This window comes from Mytilus galloprovincialis, chromosome 1 (assembly GCF_965363235.1).
Source record: "Mytilus galloprovincialis chromosome 1, xbMytGall1.hap1.1, whole genome shotgun sequence".
NCBI classification, from domain to species: Eukaryota; Metazoa; Mollusca; class Bivalvia; order Mytilida; family Mytilidae; genus Mytilus; species Mytilus galloprovincialis.
Genome location: NC_134838.1, coordinates 42,810,646 through 42,834,856, shown reverse-complemented (window position 1 = coordinate 42,834,856; position 24,211 = coordinate 42,810,646). Strand labels below are relative to the sequence as shown.

The window sequence follows — 24,211 nt, the reverse complement described above, 5'->3', positions numbered from 1 at the left end:
GAAGCTATGATTCAATATTTTCTAGGATTTATGCCCATTTTGAATTATAATTTTTACCTAAATACTACTGCAACAGTTTCTAATCGCCACTCCTCTGAAATCACACAACAGAAATTCATGAAATATAGTAGATACTAAAGACATTATATGCACATCATCAGGAAATTATGAATCAATTCTTTTTTTATTAGCCAAATCCCTTTCAACTTAAAAAATTTAACTTTAATTTTCTACTGTAACAGTTTGAAATCGCAACTCTCTGAAACCACACAACATCGTTCAATGAAACTTATTGAACGTTTTAGACCGGGAAATAACGTATTATAGTTTGGTGTTAACGGTATCTGGTTTAGGGATTCCTGTATTAACAACAGCCGTAAATGTCTCAAATGAGTTCATAATATGAAGGAGATTTGCATATCCTCGAGAAAATTTTATCAGATTAAAACAATTAATGTATGACTGTTTTCTATTCAAATTTCACCAGGGCTAGTTTATTACTCCATTTCATCTGGAAATGAAGAAGGAAAATTTGCTGTAGACCTTTTGAGTGGTAATGTAAAAGTTATATCTTCTTTGGATGCTGAAATAACTAATTTGTACAATATAACAATAAATGCAACTGACAACGGAAGTCCTGTTCAGTTTGATGTTTCATATGTCGTTATTACTGTGAATGATGTCAATGATAACTCTCCTACCTGTTTGCATTCTTTTATTTCTGCCACCGTCACAGAAAATGCAACTTATGGAGATAACGTTGCACAATTGACGTGTTCCGATAATGATGGCACCTCAAATTTGTTATATCTTCTACTAAGTACAGACCAAGAGTTCGAAATAAATGCAACAATTGGAGTGTTGACATTGAATAATAGCTTAGATGCAGAAATAACACCTTTGTTTGTACTTGTTGTCAACGTAACAGACATGAAATATTATACAACTGTCACCATATATGTTACAGTAAGCGATATCAATGAATACACACCAGTATTTTCGGTGTCTGATTCTTACAGTGTTACGATAGCTGAAGATTTTCCAGTAGCTGGTACTATATATAATATAACAGCAACTGATGATGACTATTCTAATGATACACTTGTATACTCAATCGTCAGTGGGATTACAAGCTCAGAATTTACAATTAACTCCAACACTGGTATAATTATCTTACTAAAATCACTTGACGCAGAGACAACCAGCCAATACATATTAGAAATAGAAGTAACAGATGGTGTTTATAGTAATACAACTAACTTAACCATTACAGTTTCTGATGTGAATGATAACGATCCATTCTGTGACCAAAGTGTGTATACTGTTTCTTTTAATGAAAACACAACAGTTGGATCCAGTATTGTAACTCCTAATTGTTCAGACATCGATATTTCGAATACAGATCTAGTGTTTTCGATTACATCGGGAAATACGGACCAACTTTTTGAAATAAACGCAACGACTGGAATTTTATCGCTAAACAATAGCTTAGATTATGAAAATTCTATACAATACACTCTAGTTATATCTGTAACAGATAATGGTACTCATAACCGCAGCATAAATATCAAGTGTTACATAAATGTTACCCCTATAAATGAACAACCTCCAATATTCGGGTCAACGGAATACAATGTATCCGTTCCGGAGGATTTACCGCTAAACAGTAATGTTATCTTGGTTAATGCGTCTGATTCTGACACTGGTAATTTCCATGGTACCATAATTTATGTTATATTCTACGGTGATTCAAGTGGTCATTTCGCCGTTGACACATTGGGTCAAATAAAACTAGTAAGACAACTGGACAGAGAAACCAGTGAATTCTATAATTTGACTATTTTGGCTTCGGACAGTTCTTTATCGGCTGCTGATTCTATGACTTCAACCACTTTTGTTAGTGTAACCGTGTCTGACGTCAATGATAACTATCCAAGATTTTCTGAAAGCTCCTATTCAGTCTCTTTATTGGAAAATGCTGTAATAGGCGCTACAGCGCTTAGTTTGAGCGCAACGGACGACGATATAAATGAAAACGGACAGTCAGGGTTTCTATATTCTATTATATCTGGTAATACAGGACATACATTTAATTTGTCTGACAACAAATTAATTTTGGCAAGTGAAGTAGATAAGGAGACATTAGCATCCTTCAAACTTCAAATACAGGTACGAGACAATGGAACAATATCATTATCAGACAATGCTTATATTCATATAGAAGTTTTAGCTGTTAATGAGTACACTCCGGCGTTTGCTAATGACAGTAATTCGATAACGGTTAGCGAAATTATTCCACTTGGAACTATTTTGTACACATTTGTAGCAACAGACCAAGATACAGGAGATTATGGAACATTACGGTATTATATTGCTGACAACATTACATATAGCGAATTTTTACTTGACGAATATAGTGGACAGTTGATTGTTTGGTCTGCATTAGATTATGATACAGCACCAACGGAGTACAACTTGACAGTCCAAGTCATTGACACTGGATTTAACGTTTCTGACTCTAAATCTGACTATATGTGGCTATATATAAATCTAACGGATGAAAACGATCACACTCCAACGTTTTCGCAAAATGTATATACATTCACAATTCAGGAGAATACAACTACCGGTAGTTTGATCGGCAGTATTGGGGCGTCTGATGACGATTCTGGAAACAATGGCGAAGTAGCATACTCTATTGTTAGTGGTGATGGCGCTAGTGTATTTTCTGTCAATGAAACATCTGGTGAGATAACATCATCATCAGATATTGACTATGAAACTAAAAGTTTGTTTTCGATAGTTATGGAAGCCAAAGATAATGGCACTAGCAGTTTGTCATCGCGATGTTTAGTAAAAGTTTTAATTACTGACATTAATGATAATGCCCCAATTTTCCAACCTGACAATTTTGCTATTAATATTGCCGAGGATTCTGTCATTGGTACGTCTGTAACATCAATGTATGCAGTTGATCCAGATTCAGCGGTGTCTAACAACAACGTATTTACATACAATATGATTTCTGATACCTTTACTATTGACGTCTCGACTGGTATAATAACAACAACTACTAGCTTAGATACAGAAAACATCACAAGGTATGTAAAATTATATATATATATATATATATATATATATATATATATATATATATATATATATATATATATATATATATATATAAGATTTGGAGAATAGTTTAAACTTATTTTCTAAGCAGTGCCAAAAAAATTATAAATAAGATATATTCATATCTTTCCATATTTTTGAGAGTTTGGTGTTTATGGCATATCTTTAAAAATAATAATTAGAAGATGACATATAAGCTGAACTTCCGTATGTCACCTTACGGCCTTTATCAAAGCCTGTACGTCATAGCAAGAATTTTAATGCTAGTTAGGAAGTAAAGCAACAAACAACAGCATATGAACTACATGTCGCATGGCATATAACAGGCACATGATGCAGTATGTGGCGGAGTTACAGTGGAGTAACAACGCAACAGACGATTATAGATTGTTTCTGTTTATCCTATCAACTATTTCTGTATACAGGATGCTAAAGAGGTTGACCCAATATGAACACCAACTTGTTGTTGCTGTTTGATGTTATACATGTTTAGCTGATTGTGTCGTTACGTTGTTGTCTAATTTACGTAAACCCACACATCTCAATTTAGTTAAATAATTTTCGAAAATTACTTCCAGACAACTTTAAATGACATATTTGCAACTTGATGGTTTTTATATTTATGATATATTTTTTCACTAAAATTGAAAAAAAATCAACATTTTTCATTTATTAAAAATATAAAAAAAATAATATAATATTTTAAACACTTAACTATAATTTTAGATACTGATGAGACGTTGAAATCATTGCATTTTTTTTTTTGTTGCCTTATTATATTTATTATGTTTGCAGCTATATATTAAATATAACTGCAGTCGACCAAGGGTCACCAGTTTTAACTGGGACAGCGACAATTACAGTCTTAATTGATGATGTCAATGATAACATTCCGATTGTTTACGGGGATTACTTGTCCGTAGTACCTGAGGATTCTGGAATAAACACAGTCGTAGTAATTATCAATGCAACGGATGCCGATGACGGTGTAAATGCTGAACTTACATACTCTATTGTAAGCGGTAACACTGACAATGACTTTAAAATAGACAGTGGCTTTGGACTTTTACAGGTAGCCAAAACACTTGATAGGGAGAGAACATCATCATACGATTTAGTTATAAACGTTACAGATGGTGGATCCACATTGAAATCAAGCATTGTGAATGTAACTATTACTATTTCTGATCTCAACGACAATAGTCCTACTTTTACCTCTGTAACCTTCAATTTCAATATCGCTGAGGATGCTGCCATTGGACTAGAAGTTGGAACCGTGACTGCTAATGATTTGGACGCTGATGGTAACGGGCATATTACATATTCTTTACCAATATTTTGGTCGGGTTTGAATTCTCATTTCCAAGTCAATGATACGACGGGTGTCATTTCAACAGCTGCTGCATTAGATCGGGAAACATTCGATTCGTATACAATACTTTGTAAAATAGCAGACAACGGGTCACCAACATTCACTAACACTGTTAATATATCAATAACGATAACAGATGTTAATGATAACGATCCGATGTTCAATGATACAGCTTATTCTGCATCTTTCCCAGAAAATCAGGCTGTTGGTACCACATTGGTATATGTTTTTGCAACCGACGCCGATATTGGTGCCAATAAGGACATAATATTAACAATTGATACATCAACAACAAATGGACAAACAACTGAAACGTACATTGCTATTGATTCAGCGACACAAACGTTAACAGTAAAGCAAAATATCGACCGTGAGATTACGTCATCGTTCCAGTTTACACTACTAGCTACTGATGGTGGGACGCCATCAAAATCATCTAACGCTTCCATTAGTTTCATTGTGGAAGATTTGAACGACAATGCTCCATCTTTCTCCTCCAGTTTTTATAATGCAGAGATACCATACAATGATAACTGTCATGTGACTGTTGCGGTGGTCTCAGCTAGTGACAGTGATGATGGTGATATTGTAACATACAACCTAGCAACAACAGAATATTCAAATATATTTAGTTTGAATTCTACTTCAGGTAAGAACTGTTTAATTAAGTTAATGTTGATACTGCACATTAGCCATATAACATGGCTTTACGCAACGACAATGCAAACCATATTACTCTCAACATAAATAATGGTATATATGGATACTGTATATAAATGTTCAAATGAGGCGATGTTCAATAAATCAACTCTGGGGGTGATATCGGTATTACATTTTAAAAATGTATCCTTTTGCAAAATTCTGAAATTAAAAATCTTACATCATGTTATAAATGAAAACAATGTTGTCGAATGTTAAAGTATGAGGTTAAATTTATTCTTTTTAACAACCGTAAATGTATAAATTATTTTTTTATTATTTATTAGCTAAGTGAAAATATCGTGCTTATCTTTTGCTCTCAGGTGTGATATCACTGATCGCAACGCCTGGTGAAAACACAAAGTATGAACTGGAAATCATTGCAAGCGACACTGCGTTAACTAACAGTACTGTGAAAGTTCGAGTCGACACATTCGAATCAGAGAGTGCAGTTGTGACATTATCACTTGGTATTAACAAAACAGCCTTTGAACCGTTGGAACAAACATTCATTTCCGAACTTGATTTAGTTATTCAGCAAAATTACAGTACTAGTCAAACTAGAAAATGGTGTATTAAAGCAACATCAGAAAGGTAAGTATAATTCATTAAATAAAAGACGGAATGACTGTTTAACGGAAGTTTGCCAATTTTACAGCGAATGACCATGTATTGCCTAGATTCTATTATGTAATATTCGTTTTGGGTTTTTAACCGATCTATAAACATGATGAAAACGTAGTAGACATCATGAAGTGCAAACTAACATTCCTTATCGCTTGTAATAAATTCATTTCTTCAATGAATACTTATTAAATACTTTTTAAAGAAGATAAATTAATAATATTAAAATGTTTTGTTATACATGTATGGATATACATATAAGTGAAAAATCATTAATATATATGTACACGCATGCAAAAGAATACGTGGACAATTAATTTTATGTTTATCTATAATATATGGCTAACGGTTTTCACATTTTAATGGATTGTAAAATTTATGTTTTATTTGAAGTGGTGGTTTAACAATTGATAAGCTTTTTCACACATTCATTTTGAACAGAAATAAGAAATAAACTTGCCAATGACATTAAGTCGTCAATTTTATGTTTTAGTTCAATAGATGTTTCAGTATATGTTTTGGAAAACAATGCTACAGAATCGGCAAATAATGTACCACAGAACAAAACAATGATAAGCGCAATAGTTATACGGTCACTGCTAACGACTTCCGATGGATCTCTTATTTTGTCTGGTAAGTCTGTCTTACATGCATTGCTCTGTTCGTTAGAATATGTGTTTGACTGTGTTTCACATTTTATGCTTAGGGACATAATGCATTCTAGTCGTTTCGTTCGTCCTTCCGAATAGGTTTTGGACTAGGTTGTTAACACTGAATGTTGGGGACATAAACTTGAAAGTCAGTGGAGATGTCCAAATATATATACCAAATCAGTTTTAATCCCGCTACCATGGTTAACATATTTTTGAAATGTGAGAGTGCTAAGGATATAATTCTGTGGTACAAAAATAGCTCTATAATTATAGAATAATAATTTGAATTTGCTGTTTCCTGTTTCCTGTGACAATATGATTAAAAAGGTGAAATCGAAGAGAAGAGACACCAATAGCAATGCTGATAATTTATCGAGCACAATTTCATGTGGTAGGAGGTCAAAAGACTTTGTAAGGTGAGGTCTGACATCCATGGCCAAGTCGAAATATACATATTTCAGAAATGATTTTTTTTTTAAGTCTTAATTTTAAAATTCTACTGAATTTTTGTCTAATAGTTGACTTTGTCAATTATTTATTTTTTGTGTAGTGGTAATATCTTGGACTGCTAAAGTGAACAATGTATAAATGATAATTTTTTACATCATCATACCTTTTAGGTGGTGTTTGGGACCAGTTCAACATAACCGGTATTTCATCCTTTACTGCGACTGTAACATCAACGGCTGGTTCGACAGACGATCAGTGGATAACGTCACCTACAGGAATTGCAGTTTTAAGCATCATTTGTGTATTAATTGTAGTTGGTGTTCTACTAACCGTTTACCTGATAAAGACCTTAAGAAAACCAAAGTAAGGATAAACTTCACCTGTTATATGACTCAAATTTACAGGTTTAAACACATGTTGCAACTGGTTCAGGCTAGTTTTTGTTTACGTACTATTTATGGCTTAATTCGGTTGGACAGCCTGCTTTAATTATTGAATTCAGAAACTTTTGTCTCCGATTTTTCTTTATTAAATGCTTCAAACGCAGCAAATTCGGAATTTGCATAATTGAAATCTTATTAAAAATCTCACAGAAAGTCTTCCTTGCCACGGAAATTTTATTTTTCAAGTAAATATTTTTTTGTATGCCCCATTTATGGACATTATATTTTTCGGTTGTGAGTCCGTTTGTTAGATCGTTCGTTCATCCGTTCGTCCGTTCGTCCGTCTCTCCCGCTTCATGTTAAAGTTTTTGGTCAAGGTAGGTTTTTGATAAAGTTGAAGTCCAATCAACTTGAAACTTGGTACACATGTTTCCTATGATATGATCTTTCTAATTTAAATGCCAAATTAGAGTTTTGAACCCAATTTCACTAAACATTGAAAATGATAATGCGAGTGGGGCATTCGTGTACTTTGGACACATTTTTGTTCAGAAAATAATCTTGCAAGGGACTGTTTGTTCCCCTTCCAATTCCGCATATTTCTGGTAGAATTTCACGTTTTAGTTGGGAAATGAAGTCATTGAAAATCCAGAGAAAATAAGTTTTAAGTTTCACAATGATAAAACTTATGTTATTTGAAAGCATGAGTCGTATTTCTTATCCTTTTTTCTATCTTGGTCTAAAATGGCTTTGTTGAGCCAATGTATTCAATATTACATTACAGAATAAAATCAGAAGAAGAAATGAAAAAAGAAAAAAGATTGGAAACGAAGATTGAAGAAAAGGACTTAGAGAAACCTCCAGATGTTAAAAAGCAAACTATGCTAATAGAAATTGGTAAGATAAATAAGGGATTTAAACAATTGTTGTTATATACTACAAAAAAAATATAGACAGGTCAGAATGATGAAAGATGTGCTAAATAAAACATGAATTTAGCAGGGATCGACAAATACTATCAAATATTGAGTCATAAAAAAAACACAATTTATTGAAACAAATGGTGTACAATTCTTTTTTTGTTTGTTTACTTTACTTTGCTCTACAGAGCTCTAACTCTTATACTCTGTACACTAGTGTTCCACATTCCAAACTAAAAGACAAATTGAAAGAGTTGGTATTGCTTTGCTTCGTAAAAAAGAATGGCCAACGTAGATACAAGTATCTTGTCTTAGGGAGGGATAAATCCTACTTTTTAAAGGATCACTCTGATTCGAACAAAAAATTCTCTGAAACTGATATTATCAAGATGCTTGATTTCTTGATTGACACATATTTGTTACGTTCGGAGGACGTGTTTTTCAACAGACTGTCGGCATTCCAATGGGAACAAACTGTGCCCCTCTATTTGCCGACTTGTTTCTTTATTATTATGAGGCTGACTTCATGCAGGAACTTCTTAGGAAGAAAGATAAGAAGTTAGCAATATCCTTCAACTCTACTGTTCGCTATATAGATGATGTTCTTTCACTAAATGATTCAAAATTTGGTGACTATGTGGAACGCATCTATCCAATCGAGCTAGAGATAAAGGATACTACAGATACAGTTAAGTCGGCCTCATATCTTGACTTACATCTAGAAATTGACAATGAGGGTTGGTTGAAAACAAAACTTTACGACAAAAGAGATGATTTCAGCTTTCCAATTGTGGACTTTCCATTTCTAAGTAACAACATTCCAGCAGCACCTGCATACGGGGTATATATCTCCCAATTGATACGATATTCCTGTGCTTGCATTTCCTATCATGATTTTCTTGATAGAGGGTTGCTGCTCATAAGGAAGCTATTAAACCAAGAGTTCCAAATGGTGAAGTTGAAATCATCCCTTCGTAAATTTTACGGACGCCATCACGAGTTGGTTGACCGTTATGGAATAACCGTTTCACAAATGATATCAGATATGTTCCTTACGTCGTAACTACAATCCCCTTCCCTTTCATGAATGTGACCTACCGAATTTAACTATTTACCGGATTTGTTATCACATAAGCAACACGACGGGTGCCGCATGTGGAGCAGGATCTGCTTACCCTTCCGGAGCACCTGAGATCACCCCTAGTTTTTTGGTGGGGTTCGTGTTGTGTATTCTTTAGTTTTCTATGTTTTTGTCGTGTGTGCTGTTGTTTGTTTGTCTTTTTCATTTTTAGCCATGGCGTTGTCAGTTTGTTTTAGATTTACGAGTTTGACTGTCCCTTTGGTATCTTTCGTCCCTCTTTTATACATGTCATGTAAAATTCTATCATAAGCCCATTGGTTTAAACACAAATATTAATTGTTGTAGTGTCAGAATTGCTTCGATGCTATGTTAGAAACATTGCATAGTATATAACACATTTAGTTTATATTTCAGAGGACGATCTCGATGATTTAAAGACTTCACCGTCAACACGGCAACCAAGTAGAATAGGTTCAGTCTTCAGTAATAAGAGTAGAAGAACACATGTATCAACAGCCCTTCCAAAAGGAACACAAGCTTCGGCAAAACATCTGTTTAGAAATCAAATGTCTGCGGCTAAATCTGACATAAAACTGGAAAATGTCGACAAATTTTATGACGAAATCGACAAAAGCAAGCTTCCACCACCTGTTATAGTGAGGGGACCAATGCCAAAAATAGTTAAGTGTATTATGAATTGATATAAATTAACAGACATTTATCTTATATTTTCTATTATTTTCTTTGAATGATAACCCTTATATAAATGTGGTCTCTATGATACGGTATCGGTATAAAGTTATCCGTGTTAATGGGACCAATACAAAAGCAAAAGGTTGCAATAAAGTTAAACCTTGTACGTACGAAGTTCCCGAAATTAGTTTACGTCTCTAACATAAGTTTGCCACATCCAAATATAATGAATCTTATACACAATGATGTTTACCACTGAACACAGATCGAGTTCGAATTTGGTTGGCTTAACTTTTAACGTTGTTGCGTTATGTCCTTTTTTAAACCGAGAATTAATAATTTTACTGTTTATGTACTATCGCTGTTACTGTTTTTGAGTCTTTATGACTCCTGAAAACTCGAGAAAAAAATGTGAGAGGGTGAATCTGTTTCGCACTGATTCATTTTCCTTCATCTAAAGCAGCAATACTTAATCACAGGTAGCATATGAAGTATCTATTTCACAATTGATACAAAATTGGAGGGCTTTCCCTGTTGAGCGTTATGGTATATTAGTGTCTTATATGATTATGAATATGGATCACTAGTATCCACAATCCTCTTGTTTTGTTTATGAAGATCACTGAATTTGACCTGCCACTATATATTATACTTAGCATAAGGAATATAGTTTGTGCTACTAGTGGAACAGGACACTTAACCTACGGTGACCAATATTCCTTTTTAATCATCGGGTTTTGGTTATATTCGTTTTGCATATTTTTGGTTTTCTGGACTGTTTGTTATCTGTTCGTCTTTTAGTTCTTTTTGCCTAGGTCTTCTCTACCATGATTCTTTGATGTAAAATTTGACGTTACATTTCTTTAATTTTCATTTACGAATATAGCATTTGTATTATTATTTTTTTTGTATCAGTTACTAGAAAGAGGAGACAAAATACCATAATGTTTTCTCGTTATATAAACATAATTATATAAACATAATTATACTTTATTACACTAAATAAAAATCAAATCGAGAAAGGAAATGGGGAATGTGTCTGTCTTTTAGGATTTCATTTAAGACTGCATATACAATCTAGGACAACTGAATGATATTTGTGCAAATATATTAGAATAACACAACGAAATGACAATAGAACACTTTTAATTTTCATAAAATTTACAAGCATGTATTAAGTTAAACAATTGTTTGAAATTCCTCTTGTTATTTAGCAGATCCATAAAATACCAGAGAAAGTTGAACATTCTGTATTTTTTTCAGGACAAAAAGACACATTACAAAGACAATGATTTCTGGAATGATATGGCACTTCCTAATGTCACTGGGTTCAATAACGTTTCAAAAGCAAAGAAAACTGAACATAAAGTTGAAAGACCGACAGTTACACGTTTTTATGATGCAGGTAATATATATGTCGTAAAAAAATATCACATCGCTTTTTCATGTTACAAAAAGCAAAAACTTCCTATCATGAATTCTAACACTAAGATCACTACTTCAGTGTTAAGAATTGTACTTGTCCATTGCAACGTTGGTCGTTCATATTTGACTGAATTAAATAATATTTAAAATGTTTCGGCACAATCCATGATTGTGTACTTTTGGCTTTACGTAAATCTTCGAACCTTTGAAACGAGAATTATTGATGTATTATAGTTAAGAAATGCGAGACATGCAGAAAATAAACAAACTAGTTTTATATTTTTTAAAAATTGAGTTGTCTCTCTTATATCAATTTGCCTAAACAATAGATACAAGACGATGTGATGAGGCAAGTTGAACTCTCAATTACTGTTGTTCCTTAATTAGTTTCATTTTGGAAAAAACACCCAGCAAAAATACATTTCTTACTCTGCAGTGGTGGCATGATTTTTTATTCAACTTAAAAGACAGCAGGTTAGCATGTCACATTTTTTTTCGGAATTGCTGTCCTTCATAGACACATTCATTTAACACAATTATATTTATGAAAGAATATAATTCTAAAGAATGTTTAAAGACTATGCACAGGGGCGGATCCAGGATTTTAGAAAGGGGGGGCGAAGTTTTTAAAGTTCGCCGAGCGGAGCGAGGCGAAAAATTTTTGGGACCTTTTTTGGGCTAAAAACATAAAATATAAAGTGTAATATGCACTTTTTAAACGGGTCCTGGTGTGGGGCATGTATATTTTATAGTTGCTGTAAAGTGTAAGGGTTGGATATTTTCGATGCTGTATTCTCCCTATTATTGTCTATCATTAAATGATACCAGTAGTATGGATCCAAAGTCTATGTTCTGATAAATTTGATGTGCATGGGACTTAACAGTAAAAAATAGACATGGAAAATTCTCGCCGGTTTGTTGCAAGCAGAGACATATAATACATGTATTATATGTCTCTGTTGCAAGTAATAAGTTTATCATAACCTCACAAATTTCGTGTTGTAAACAAGATGTACGCCGGGCTATATGATTAAATTTAAAATACGACAGTCACGAGTTAAAAAAAGACAAACAAGCAATTGTTATCCAAATGTTTGGTTGATATATTTCACCCAACAAAAATAACAGAAATGAGGGTTTTCAAATCAACCAATCGCTAATAATGAGTCTGAAATGACAACGAAGTTATGATTGACGGCCGACAAATTGAAACATAAAGGCCACACCCAGCAGGCAGGTTGCAGTCTGGTCTTGAAAAAAATATTCAATATATCAGTTCGGCGAAACAGATATGTCGGCCAGACATGCAAACTCTTGCCACAAAATAAAATATGCACGTTTTTATTCATCATGTTAATTGAATGTTTAATAATTCTGTTGGAAATTTTCGTTTCTAATAGCAAAAATGTGGACAAGATTATTGTTTTCAATCCAGATACGACCAGAATTTTTGTTTAAGGCAAAAATCAGAGTCAATTTTTTTCTCTCAAATATCCAAGACTGTCTCCTCAAATGAAATTGTTCGTACATTAGACTTTAAATGTATATAGAGCTCATACTGGACTGGGGATCATTATTCAGCTATGTTATTTTAAAATAGGCTCGGGCGTTTGGGGTTAAACATGTTTTCGTATGTGTTTAATATTGATGCGGAACTTTTTTGTCATGAGAGTGTAATAGTCTATATATAGAGAGTATTACTTTCTGTTTGGGTTGCTTTGAAAGTGTCATTATTGTCATCCTCAGCAAAAGCAATGTGTTACTGTAATTTAAATATTAAAATGACTGAGCGACAGTTGTTTCGATACACTGGTCAACTGCACCATAGCGAATCACAGACACATGACTTTGATTACAGCTAAAAATATTATAATTAAAGAATTTTCGCATAAAAATAAAATAAAGAGTACACGGGAAATGGCAAAGTTCATGAAGTGTAGTCTTATTAATCATTTTACAAAAAAAAAAAAAAAAGTCCGAGCAAAGGGGGGGGGCGTACGCCCTCTACGCCCCCCTCTGAATCCGCCACTGATGCATATCAGCCTAGGAAAATTATCAGTCTAGCTAGCTATCACACACCTAATTTAACTTAAATGAATCTTTTAGAACTTTTCCTTTTGTCTTTTAGAATTAGATTTACTACACGTATAAAAAATAATATTTTGATATTACTTGTTTCAGCTTCTAAGCAGATTGTGGAAATCGACTATGCAACAGGTACAAAAAAGTACATTAATGACAATTGATTTGTTTTCGATATTTTAAATATGTTACATGTTTGTTATAAAGATTTTTTTTTTATCGTTGATGAATAAAATTATTTTGAACATATAGTTTGAATGTGTCAGTAACCACGAACAGGTTTTGTATTGTGCGTGTTTTGCAACCGGAATTATGATGGGGCTTTGCTTAGTTTCTGTACAATGTTTTGTAGACTGTTTTGTTGTGTTTTTCGTTGTTTTTCGTTTTTGCTATGGAATTATCGGATTTCCATCCTCTTATGATTTTGATTTGTTCTTTGGTAATGCTTTCCTCTTTTCAAGACATAAGCTGTAGATTGGCAGTAGTAGTGTACACGTATACCTAGTTCACATGATACCGACCAATGTGTGTGCTGTATACCAAATCAAGGACCTGCTCCCTGTGTGGTTCATCGTTTGTACATTTTTCGGAGACGAATTGATTGTTGGTGTGGTCCGTTGGTCATGCTTTCCTTGTATAATGTAGAAATATAAAAAGCGATAGAAAGAAAATATTAAAAATGCAAATAAAAGACATACAGACAACACTAAAGCCCGCGAATAAAAAAGAAAACAGAGAAAACAACAGTATTACTGTTACGCTACAACACTAAAAAATTAGGATTGAAAATCATTTTATCTATAGCATTTGTCCTGTGTGTGTATTTTTTTTAAGTTGCGGTGTCAGATATCAACTGGCAAAATTCATGCAATTATCATATTGTACTGACAAACAAAACATTTTTTCATACCCTCCGTAAATAAAGATTATCGGGGTTTATAAGAATCATCTTGTCAATACGTACACCTGTCTGTCTGTCTGTGTGCATTACAGTGCAACTCATAACGGGCCTTTTGTAAAACTATCTGTCGCATCTATCGCATGATAAAAAGATGTCCAACGATTTCTGTACTTACAATAATCCCGTTGTTTGGAAGGGGAGTTTTGGGAAATGAATAAATTAAGTGTATATGTTGGGATTGCGTACATGTAGACATTCATTAGCAAATTTAAAAAAAAAACAATTAAATAAGAAAATTTAAATATCAACTCAATGTTTTTCAGTTATTTCAGTTATTTTTCTTCTTGAAAAAAGTTGCTGGTTAGAAATGTTGGAAAATAGCTCCCAAACTGAAAATATCTAGAAGTCAGTTATAATTAATAAATAGTATTTGTACCATTACAATAGCTCTATCAGTTGCGAAAATTGAGAACATTTTGTTAATTTAAACAGATTAAGATATACATTTTGTCACATTCATCTACTTAGCTTTGCTCTCGTTAAACAATATTCGATTTCAAAATGAAATTAACACTAAAGTGTCAAGTGTTTATCACCTCTAAAAAATCTTAAGATACATAGATATTCTTCAGTTAAGATCATATCGTTTTGACACTTTCGTGTACAATGGTTTAAAACAATTGTCGATCTTAAACCTATTTAAATATTTGTAAACAAAGCTTACAAAAAGGTAAACATGTTAATAAAAATTGATGGCCAATTTGGTGTATCATATTTTGGCGGGAAAATTATCAAGATTCTTTAGAACTGAAAAATAAAATTTTAATAGTAAATCTGGTGTCTGTGTTTACATTATTACTGAGATAGACGAACAGTGTATTAAATGTACTGTTCGAAAACAGATCGTTGCTCAGATTACAAATAAACCTTATTCGTTTAATAAATGAAAAATCCAAAACTTTACTTATCAACCAAAAATCGTAAGTAAATCCGCATACACTGTTAACTTAAAATAAAAACAAGCTACTGAAAAGAGATGTACGTTACATGTCAATAAGCCGTCAACCCTGTGACACACAAAAAAGCCAAGATATAATTAAAAGAAGTCACAACGTGTCTTCTTCATGTATAGACTACTGTCTATACGATAGATCACGCTCTAAATTGCTTCGAGTTTTAACAAGAACTATCTTTAGAAAAGATATCCGACGTATTTGAATTTGAGTATAAAATTATTTTTAAAACTATCATTTCAATAACCTTCAGAAGCACAAAGATACCATTTAAATAACGTTTTCTCTATTTGTGTTCAGTATTCTCGGTCCTCGTATCTTTCTGTTTACATTCACCAAACCCCCGCGGAAATCTCACATGCGTAGGTGCGTTCTAAAAGTCATTTACGTTCGTATAACAAAGTTTACATTAAAAATTATATAATTGTCCCGAATAAACAGCTGTCACGGATGCAAAGAACTATTGGAGAAATAATTATTTTAATAAAAATATAAATCTTTGTAAGATCTAGTTCAAATATTTATAGTTTTTCATTTGCTTTCCATCACCATATAATTAACGAGACGTTTTTTCAAACACAACCAAATCACCCACCATGACAGCATTTTGTCCAATCACAGAAAGGATTTTCGAGCATGCGTATTGTGTTGCCATAGTTAAGCGTCCTTAAGTTCATAGGGCACAAACCGAAACTATACCGACTACGTCGGAAAAAGTTCTGAAAGAAACGAATTTAAACGAAGACTGACTATTTATGACAAATTCCCTATACAACAAACAACCCTGACAGAAAGTATTACCAGATTCCTGACTTAAAAGAGATCCAAAAGATACTAGAGGGACATTCAAACTCATAAGTCGAAATTAAACTGACAACACCATGGCTGAAAAAGGAAAAGATCAACAGACAAACAATTATAATATACAAAATACAACACAGAAAACTATATCATATACTAAGCAACACAAATCCCACCAAAACTGGGGGTAATCTCAGGCAGGTGCTCCGGAAGGGCAGACAGGCCTGTGGCGTGATTTTTAACTAGATTATTTTTAATCTCTTCTATAGAACAACCTTAATATACATAATTATGTAAACGTAAAAGTATGTATCGAAAAGAAAAAAACCAATTAACACTACATATATCATTCATATAAACTGTTCAACAAAATACCAACAAACAAAAGTTCCAAAGAATCCTAGCAGTTGCCAAAAGCACGCTTGAAGTATTTCATTTGCTATCTTCTTAACGAATTATATCATTCTAAAATTGGTTGCTGTACTTTGGTACATACATTGTATAACATACAGCTACAAATGTACAACATGCATGGTACAGAAAAAACACGGACAAATGCTCAGATTTAATTTGTTCAGAACATCAATGCAGAAAAATCAAAAGATACATGCATGTATTACTAGGATTTTTTCAATCAAAATTGATGTTGGACTTTGTAATGGTTTTTCCCTGATACAATCAATAATGATTTATAATTAAACTCAAGGGCTTCTTCAAAATTCATACGGAAGCGTATAAGGGGCATAGTAAAAATAAAATTGGCAATGAACTTTTTTCAAAGAATATATTTTGACATTTCAAATCTCGAAATTTTGACTATAATTTGAAATTTTGACTTTTCAAATCTAGAAATTTTGACCTAAACTTGATATTGACTTTCTAAACTCAAAATTTCAACTTTTTTAAAACTCGAAATTTCTACTTATTTTAAACTCAAAATTTCGACTTTGTTTAAACTCAAAATTTCGACTATTTTTAAACTCGAAATTTCGACTTTGAACTTAAAATTTCATCTTTTAAAATCTCGAAATTTTTATTTTAAAGTTAATAATGACTTTTGAAATCTCCAAATTTTGACTTTTTCTAAGTACTTTTAAAACTTTGATGTTAGTATTCAAACACAGTTATTGCAATTTTAGAAGGAGTAGACATCGAGGCAAATTATTAAAGCGTCATTCAAACATTTTGGCAATTTATATTCAGAAATTGGTTTTGTTCTTAAATTAACATATGGATTAGCATTTAATATTAAAGAGTTTAATTCGGAAAGAACATGCATGTTGACAGAAAAAAAAATGTTTTCCCATATTCCATGTTTTAGTTTCCAAGACACTTTCATAGGATCGTCAGATCTGAGGACATTTAGCATCACAGTTTCAAAGGCCTGTTTGATTTCCAATAGCAAGTCACTGACTTTGCCTTGTTTAAACAATGGTAAATCAAGTAGCCAATAATGCAATGCATATTCAGGAAAACCAATGAGCCGCTCAGTTTTCAATTTTTGGAATTTTGAAATGTGGTTCTTTTTTCTGGAACATTCTCTACAAGTTGGCATTCTTATAACACAACTATTAACCCTTGTCTTTATATAATATTAGACTGTTGAATATAAGTATGTCGTAATATAGATGTGTCGGAATAACAGGGTTGTCTTGATACATATATCTGAAGTCCAGACTTGAAATATGTATTTGAACGTGAAACATGTTTTATTTATTCTTCGGCAAGAACAAGATTTTCTATCTAAAATAACCTCTTTAAAATGGTTTAGTTTATTAAAATATGCTTATTAAGTTTATGATGTATATGGCTCTCCGCTTGCTGATATAAATGACTGTGAATGTGGTAATCGCAAACGTATAAATACTGAGGAAAAGTCGAAATTTTGAGTTTTAAAAAAGTCGAAATTTTGGGTTTAAAAGAAGTCGAAATTTCGAGTTTAGAAAAAGCCAAAATTTCGAATTTTAAAAAAATTAAAATTTCAAGATTTTTGAAAGTCAAAATTTCAAAGCCAAATTTTCGAATTCTAAAAAAGTTAAAATTTCAAGATTTTTGAAAGTCAAAATTTCAAGATAAGAAAAGTTAAAATTTCGAGTTAAAGTCGAAATTTTAAGATTTGAAATCTCAAAATTTCGACTTTGAAAAAAAAGTTGACTGCTAATTTTATTTTTTCTATGTCCCTAATACGTTTCCGTAAATTCATGATTTTACATGATCAGCAAAATTAATTATACTCTCAGACAATAACAAAGTGAAGATCTATATATTCACACCTACATGTATATATAAAAAAGAAGATGAGGTATGATTTTCAATGAAACTATTCACCAGAGACCCAATGACGTTAATGTTAGCAACTATAGGTCACAAAAAAGTATGTTAAATGATTTTCCATGAAAAGCAGTATCATTGCTCCGAATGCTGAACACAGTTTATATAGAGATGCAATTAATAATCTAAATAACAAATATCAAATCATTCAATTTCACTACAAGTTTGTTTATTCGTCGTTTGTCTTGATTTTCCTGTGGCATATTCAAATGCATTGAAAACAATGAAAATTTTGATTGGCATTTTGTTAATGTAATTATTGCATTCAGTGTATCTCGGAAGTTATCATAGAGATATGGTTCTTCTAAAAGCTTACTGAGGTTACTTGCACTATCAGTTAAGTTATCGGGCCGTCAAGTATTTTCTACTTTTTGTTTTTATTTTCAATGTTTCTGGCGTCGTTCCCTCGTGAAACAGTATACCTATAATAAATAATAGGTGTGTTTGACATTTGTAGTCATGTATTGGTCAGTGTTTGCTATAACTTTCGGTACAAAGTTTCTGCATGCATCAGTATATCTCCTTTTCAAAGGCGAAATCAAATGCTAACAAGCACCATGTGATTAGATATATCTTGTACTCTTTAACTCTTTAGATTGATTTCACCCGTTTAGAATGTCGTTCAGTATGCATTTAGGACGTTAGTTTTCTCGTTTGAATTGTTTTACATTCTCATTTCGGGGCCTTTTATAGCTGACTATGCGGTATGGGCGTTGCTCATTGATGAAGGCCGTATGGTGACATATAGTTGTTAATTTCTGTGTAGTTTTGATCTCTTGTGGAGAGTTGTCTCATTGGCAATCATACCACATCTTCTTTTTTTTTAGAATGAACCAACTTATGACAGCTAAATAAAATTTGATATATGAAATACAAAATGAATTATCTTATTTTTATTTGTCTTGTGCGTTGTGGTTTCTGAGTAAGAAAATTTGGACCATTCAAACTTGTTGTTTTCTCTTCAGTGATATAGATATTTGAAAATAACAACAAATTGTGCCTCTAAATATTGTAAATCTATAGTTACTTATTTCTGACTTTAAAGTTTCGCATAGACATACAGGAGCTATCAGTGAGATTGGAGAAGTAGGGGAAGAGTTTTAAAATCGGAATCCCTCAAAGAAATCTAAAAAACAATAATGCTTTGCAATCGCATGTACAGTGGAGATCACTTCATATGCTAACCTCTCATTAGAACTGTCAGAATATTCTGTCATAGAACTGTTCTAACCTGTCCTAGAACAGTTCTAGCTAGAACAGTTCTACCCTAGAACTGTTCTAGGTAGAACTGTCAGGATCAGTTCTAGGGTAGAACTGTCTAAACCTGTTCTAGGTAGAACTGACCAAATCAGTTCTAACCTTAGAACTGTCAGCAGAACTGACTAAATCAGTCAGGACTGTAGAACAGTTCTAAATGACGTCACTGCAGAAAGGGCAATTTAGAATTTAGAAGAAAAAATCAGTTCCAATTACTTTACTATTATATAATAGCAGATGTTTCTATATTTTTTACTGATCAAAAGTTACATGTACAAATATCGAAGTGGATAGGAGGTTATCCAACTCATCGGAGAAATATTTTTATGAGATTGCAAATGAAACATCATTGTTTACGTTTCTTCGTTCCCCGTTTTTAACAGTCTCTTCGTAAATATAACTCTGCATTTAATTCAAGTAAATTTAATCTTAATTTACCTTGTTTGCCATGGATTTACATTCATGATCTAAGATTCAGTTTTGACAAATGTTCAAACGAAAATTGTACAGTGGATGAATTATGGGATATCATAGTAATGAACACAGTGTTGTTAAACGCAAGAAAACTACGTGTACATTTGCACTGAGGTCTCAGATTTGCATTATCTCGTTGCCAAACTTATCCATAACGACAATGAATAATATCTGGGAGTCTGGAACGTCAGAAAAATATACTCGATCTGAACATGAATGAAATATTTGCCACTGGACGTAAGGCTACAAACAAAACCAATCATTTTCCTTCTTCAAATTATATTAACAGTATAGTCAGTATACCTTTCCAAGAAGAGAACTTCTCATACATGTACTTTTTATTTTAAAATAAAGTATATGAATCAGTGATGTGAGTGTTGGGTGATGTCATTAAATAGTTTTGTTTAAAAAAAAAACATCATGAACTACTGACTTAAAAAGTCACTTTTTGTGACGGTTCATTATTTAATAATTTAAGTTTGGATGTAACGGGTCTTCTGTCGTTATTGTGTTATCAGCGCCCATAGACATAAGTTAGTCATGTGACCGTAATGTCATCAACGTTTTTTCATGGTTTGGCAAGGTTTAAAATGGAATTTAGAATTAAATTATAAGAAATGACTTATCATTTTTTTCTGTCTATTCGAAATAACATAAAAAATGTGGTGCACACTATTAAAAAACCCGTTTCGCGCATTTTTACATTAAAAAAAGCAAAATGATCAGTTTTGGCTGATGCAGTCATATATGGTCAGATTTGGTTGATGCTGTCAAATATGGTCAGTTTTGATTGATGCAGACACATATTTTTGTTACATGAGTCAGTCTGAGGTATGAAAACTACTGATGTTTGTTCAATTTCCAATATTGCAGTTATTTATATATACTACAGTAAAAAAAAATATAACTGAAGTACTGTGCAACTATATAGACTCACATAAAAAAAAGCAAATATGGTCAGTTTTGGTTGATGCGGTCAAAAGATTTTATTATACAACTCAGTCTGAAGTATGCAAACTACTGATATTTGTTTACGATTCAATACTTTGAATAAAAATAGGATATACTGGCACTATAAATTCATGCGAACAAAATTTTGAGGTCATTGTTTTCCAATATTGCTGTAACTTGTATATTACAGTCCCTCTTGACCTAAAATTATAACTGAATTACTGTGCAGCTTTATAGATTTGCAGAAAGAAAGAGCAAATAAGGTCAGTTTAGATAGATGCTGTCAAAAGATTTTATTACACGACTCAGTCTGAAGTATGCAAACTACTGATATTTGTTTACGATTCAATACTTTGAATAAAAAGAGGACATGCTGGCACTATAAATTCATGCGAACAAATTTTTTAGGTCATTGTTTTCCAATGTTGCTGTAACTTGTATATTACAGTCCCTCTTGATCTAAAATTATAACTGAATTACTGTACAGCTATATACATGTAGATTTGCAGAAAGAAAGAGCAAATAAGGTCAGTTTAGATTGAGGCGGTCAAAAGATTTTATTACACGACTCCGTCTGAAGTATGAAAACTACTGATATTTGTTTACGATTCAATACTTTGAATAAAAAGAGGACATGCTGGCACTATAAATTCATGCGAACAAAATTTTGAGGTCATTGTTATCCAATATTGCTATAACTTGTATATATTACAGTCCCTCTTGGCCTAAAATTATAACTGAATTACTGTACAGCTATATAGATTTGCAGAAAGAAAGAGCAAATAAGGTCAGTTTAGATTGAGGCGGTCAAAAGATTTTATTACACGACTCCGTCTGAAGTATGAAAACTACTGATATTTGTTTACGATTCAATACTTTGAATAAAAAGAGGACATGCTGGCACTATAAATTCATGCGTACAAAATTTTGAGGTCATTGTTTTCCAATATTGCTATAACTTGTATATATTACAGTCCCTCTTGACCTAAAATTATAACTGAATTACTGTACAGCACCCTTTTTATGGACGATCAATGCATTTGAATGAGGACAATAAATTTTAGTTGGACCCCCCCCCTTTTTTTTTAAACTGCTGGATCCGTCCCTGGTGGTTTGGGCCGGAATAACGTATTACATTAAGGTCAGATAATTTTGTTATGTAAAACGAGTCATCCTGACTCCCCGAATGACAAATGGAAAATAAATGAAATAATAATCCCCCCCCCCCCCCCCAATATTAACGGCTTAATTTATGTTCAAAAAATGAAAGAAAAACAAATAATTTATGTAACACATCAACAAAAGAAAATCACTGAAAAACAGGCTCCTGACTTGTAACAGTCACATACATGCAGAATATACCGGCAAAATAGCAAAACTCTTTATAATATTAATCGCTATTTTGCCGAAGCCTTTATATTTAGACAAAGAGTTCTTAAATTTAAACCAAATCAATTCTAGCCGTAGAATTTATAAATCAATTTTAGCTGTAGGATTTATAAATCAATTCTAGCCGTAGAATTTATAAATCAATTCTAGCCGTAGAATTTATAAATCAATTCTAGCCGTAGAATTTATAAATCAATTCTGGCCGTAGAATTTGTAATCAATTCTAACCGCAGAACTGTTCTAGAAGTAGAACTGACCAAAGATTTGGTCAGTTCTAGGTAGAACTGTCTAAAACTGTTCTAGGGTAGAACTGTCAGGATCAGTTCTAGGTAGAACTGTCCAAATCAGTTCTAGTTAGAACAGTTCTAACCTAGAACTGACTAAAAGGTGTCAGGCTAACAGTTCTACGTACTGTCCTAGAACAGTTCTCCTGACAGATTCTGACAGATTTAATGAGAGGTTAGAAGTGATCTCCACTGTACATGTAGTCTCTTCCAGGTATCACATCAAGTTTTTAAAAATATTTAAACAACCAAAAATATGTTTTGAGTTGTAACATGCGATTGCAAAGCATTATTGTTTTTTATATTTCTTTGAGGGATTCCGAGTTCAAAACTCTTCCCCTACTTCTCCAATCTCACTGATAGCTCCTGTATGTCTATGCGAAACTTTAAAGTCAGAAATAAGTAACTATAGATTTACAATAACAATTGATGTAGTCTTATGTTATAAAATATAGCCGTACAACTAAACTCGCTGGAGAGGTATTTGGTTAATTATTATAGATGTACAACTTTAACTACTGCAGAGTCAGTTGATTATTTACATGTATGGATGAACAACTACTCTTGTAGTAGAGGAGTATACTGTATGATCAATCATAGATGTACAACAACTCTTGCTGTAGAGGAGTATGCTCAATTATAATAGATATGCAACTACTCTTGCTGTAGAGAAGTGTGAATAATAATACATGTAAAACTTCACCTGTTTTAGAAGAGTGTGATTAAGATCGATGTACAGCTTTGCTTGCTGTAGAGGAGTGTGATCAATAATAGATGCACAACTTCACTGGCTGTGGAAGAGTGTGATCAATGATAGATGTACAACAACTCTTGCTGTAGAGGAGTGTGATAAATTATAGATGTACAGCAACTCTTACTGTAGAGGAGTGTGATCAATTAAAGATGTACAGATACCCTTGCTGTAGAGGAGTGTGATCAAGATATTATACAACTTCATATGTTGAAGCAGAGTATGACCAATAAAAGATTTACAGCTTCGCTTGCTGTAGAGGAGTGTGATCAATAATAGATGTATAGAAACACTTGCTGTAAAACAGTCTGGTCTAGAAAGATGTACAACTACTCTTGATGTAGAGAAGTGTGAACAATAATACATGAACAACATCACTTGCTGCAGATCACCGGTGTGTGATCAAGATAGCTGTACAACTTCACTTGCTGTAGAAAAGTGTGATCAGTTATAGGTGTACAACTACTCTTGGTGTAGAGAATTGTGAACAATAATAGATGTACAACTTCACTTACTGTAGAGGAGTGTGATCAATTATAGGTGTA

General features: G+C 32.7%; 1 protein-coding gene across 1 annotated transcript in view; it reads left to right on the top strand.

Annotated features, from left to right (window-relative positions):
- The window catches only part of LOC143060911 (protocadherin Fat 4-like), a 42,973-nt gene extending 29,210 nt beyond the window's left edge, over positions 1-13,763 (top strand). Inside the window, exons 11-19 of the mRNA XM_076233652.1 lie at positions 488-3,101; positions 3,928-5,153; positions 5,527-5,797; positions 6,321-6,460; positions 7,101-7,293; positions 8,098-8,210; positions 9,729-9,994; positions 11,271-11,412; positions 13,614-13,763. Of these exons, the coding sequence (XP_076089767.1) occupies positions 488-3,101; positions 3,928-5,153; positions 5,527-5,797; positions 6,321-6,460; positions 7,101-7,293; positions 8,098-8,210; positions 9,729-9,994; positions 11,271-11,412; positions 13,614-13,678 (5,030 nt within the window). The 3' untranslated portion in view covers positions 13,679-13,763. The remainder of the gene's footprint in view (positions 1-487; positions 3,102-3,927; positions 5,154-5,526; positions 5,798-6,320; positions 6,461-7,100; positions 7,294-8,097; positions 8,211-9,728; positions 9,995-11,270; positions 11,413-13,613) is intronic.
- The last annotated feature ends 10,448 nt before the right edge of the window (positions 13,764-24,211 follow it).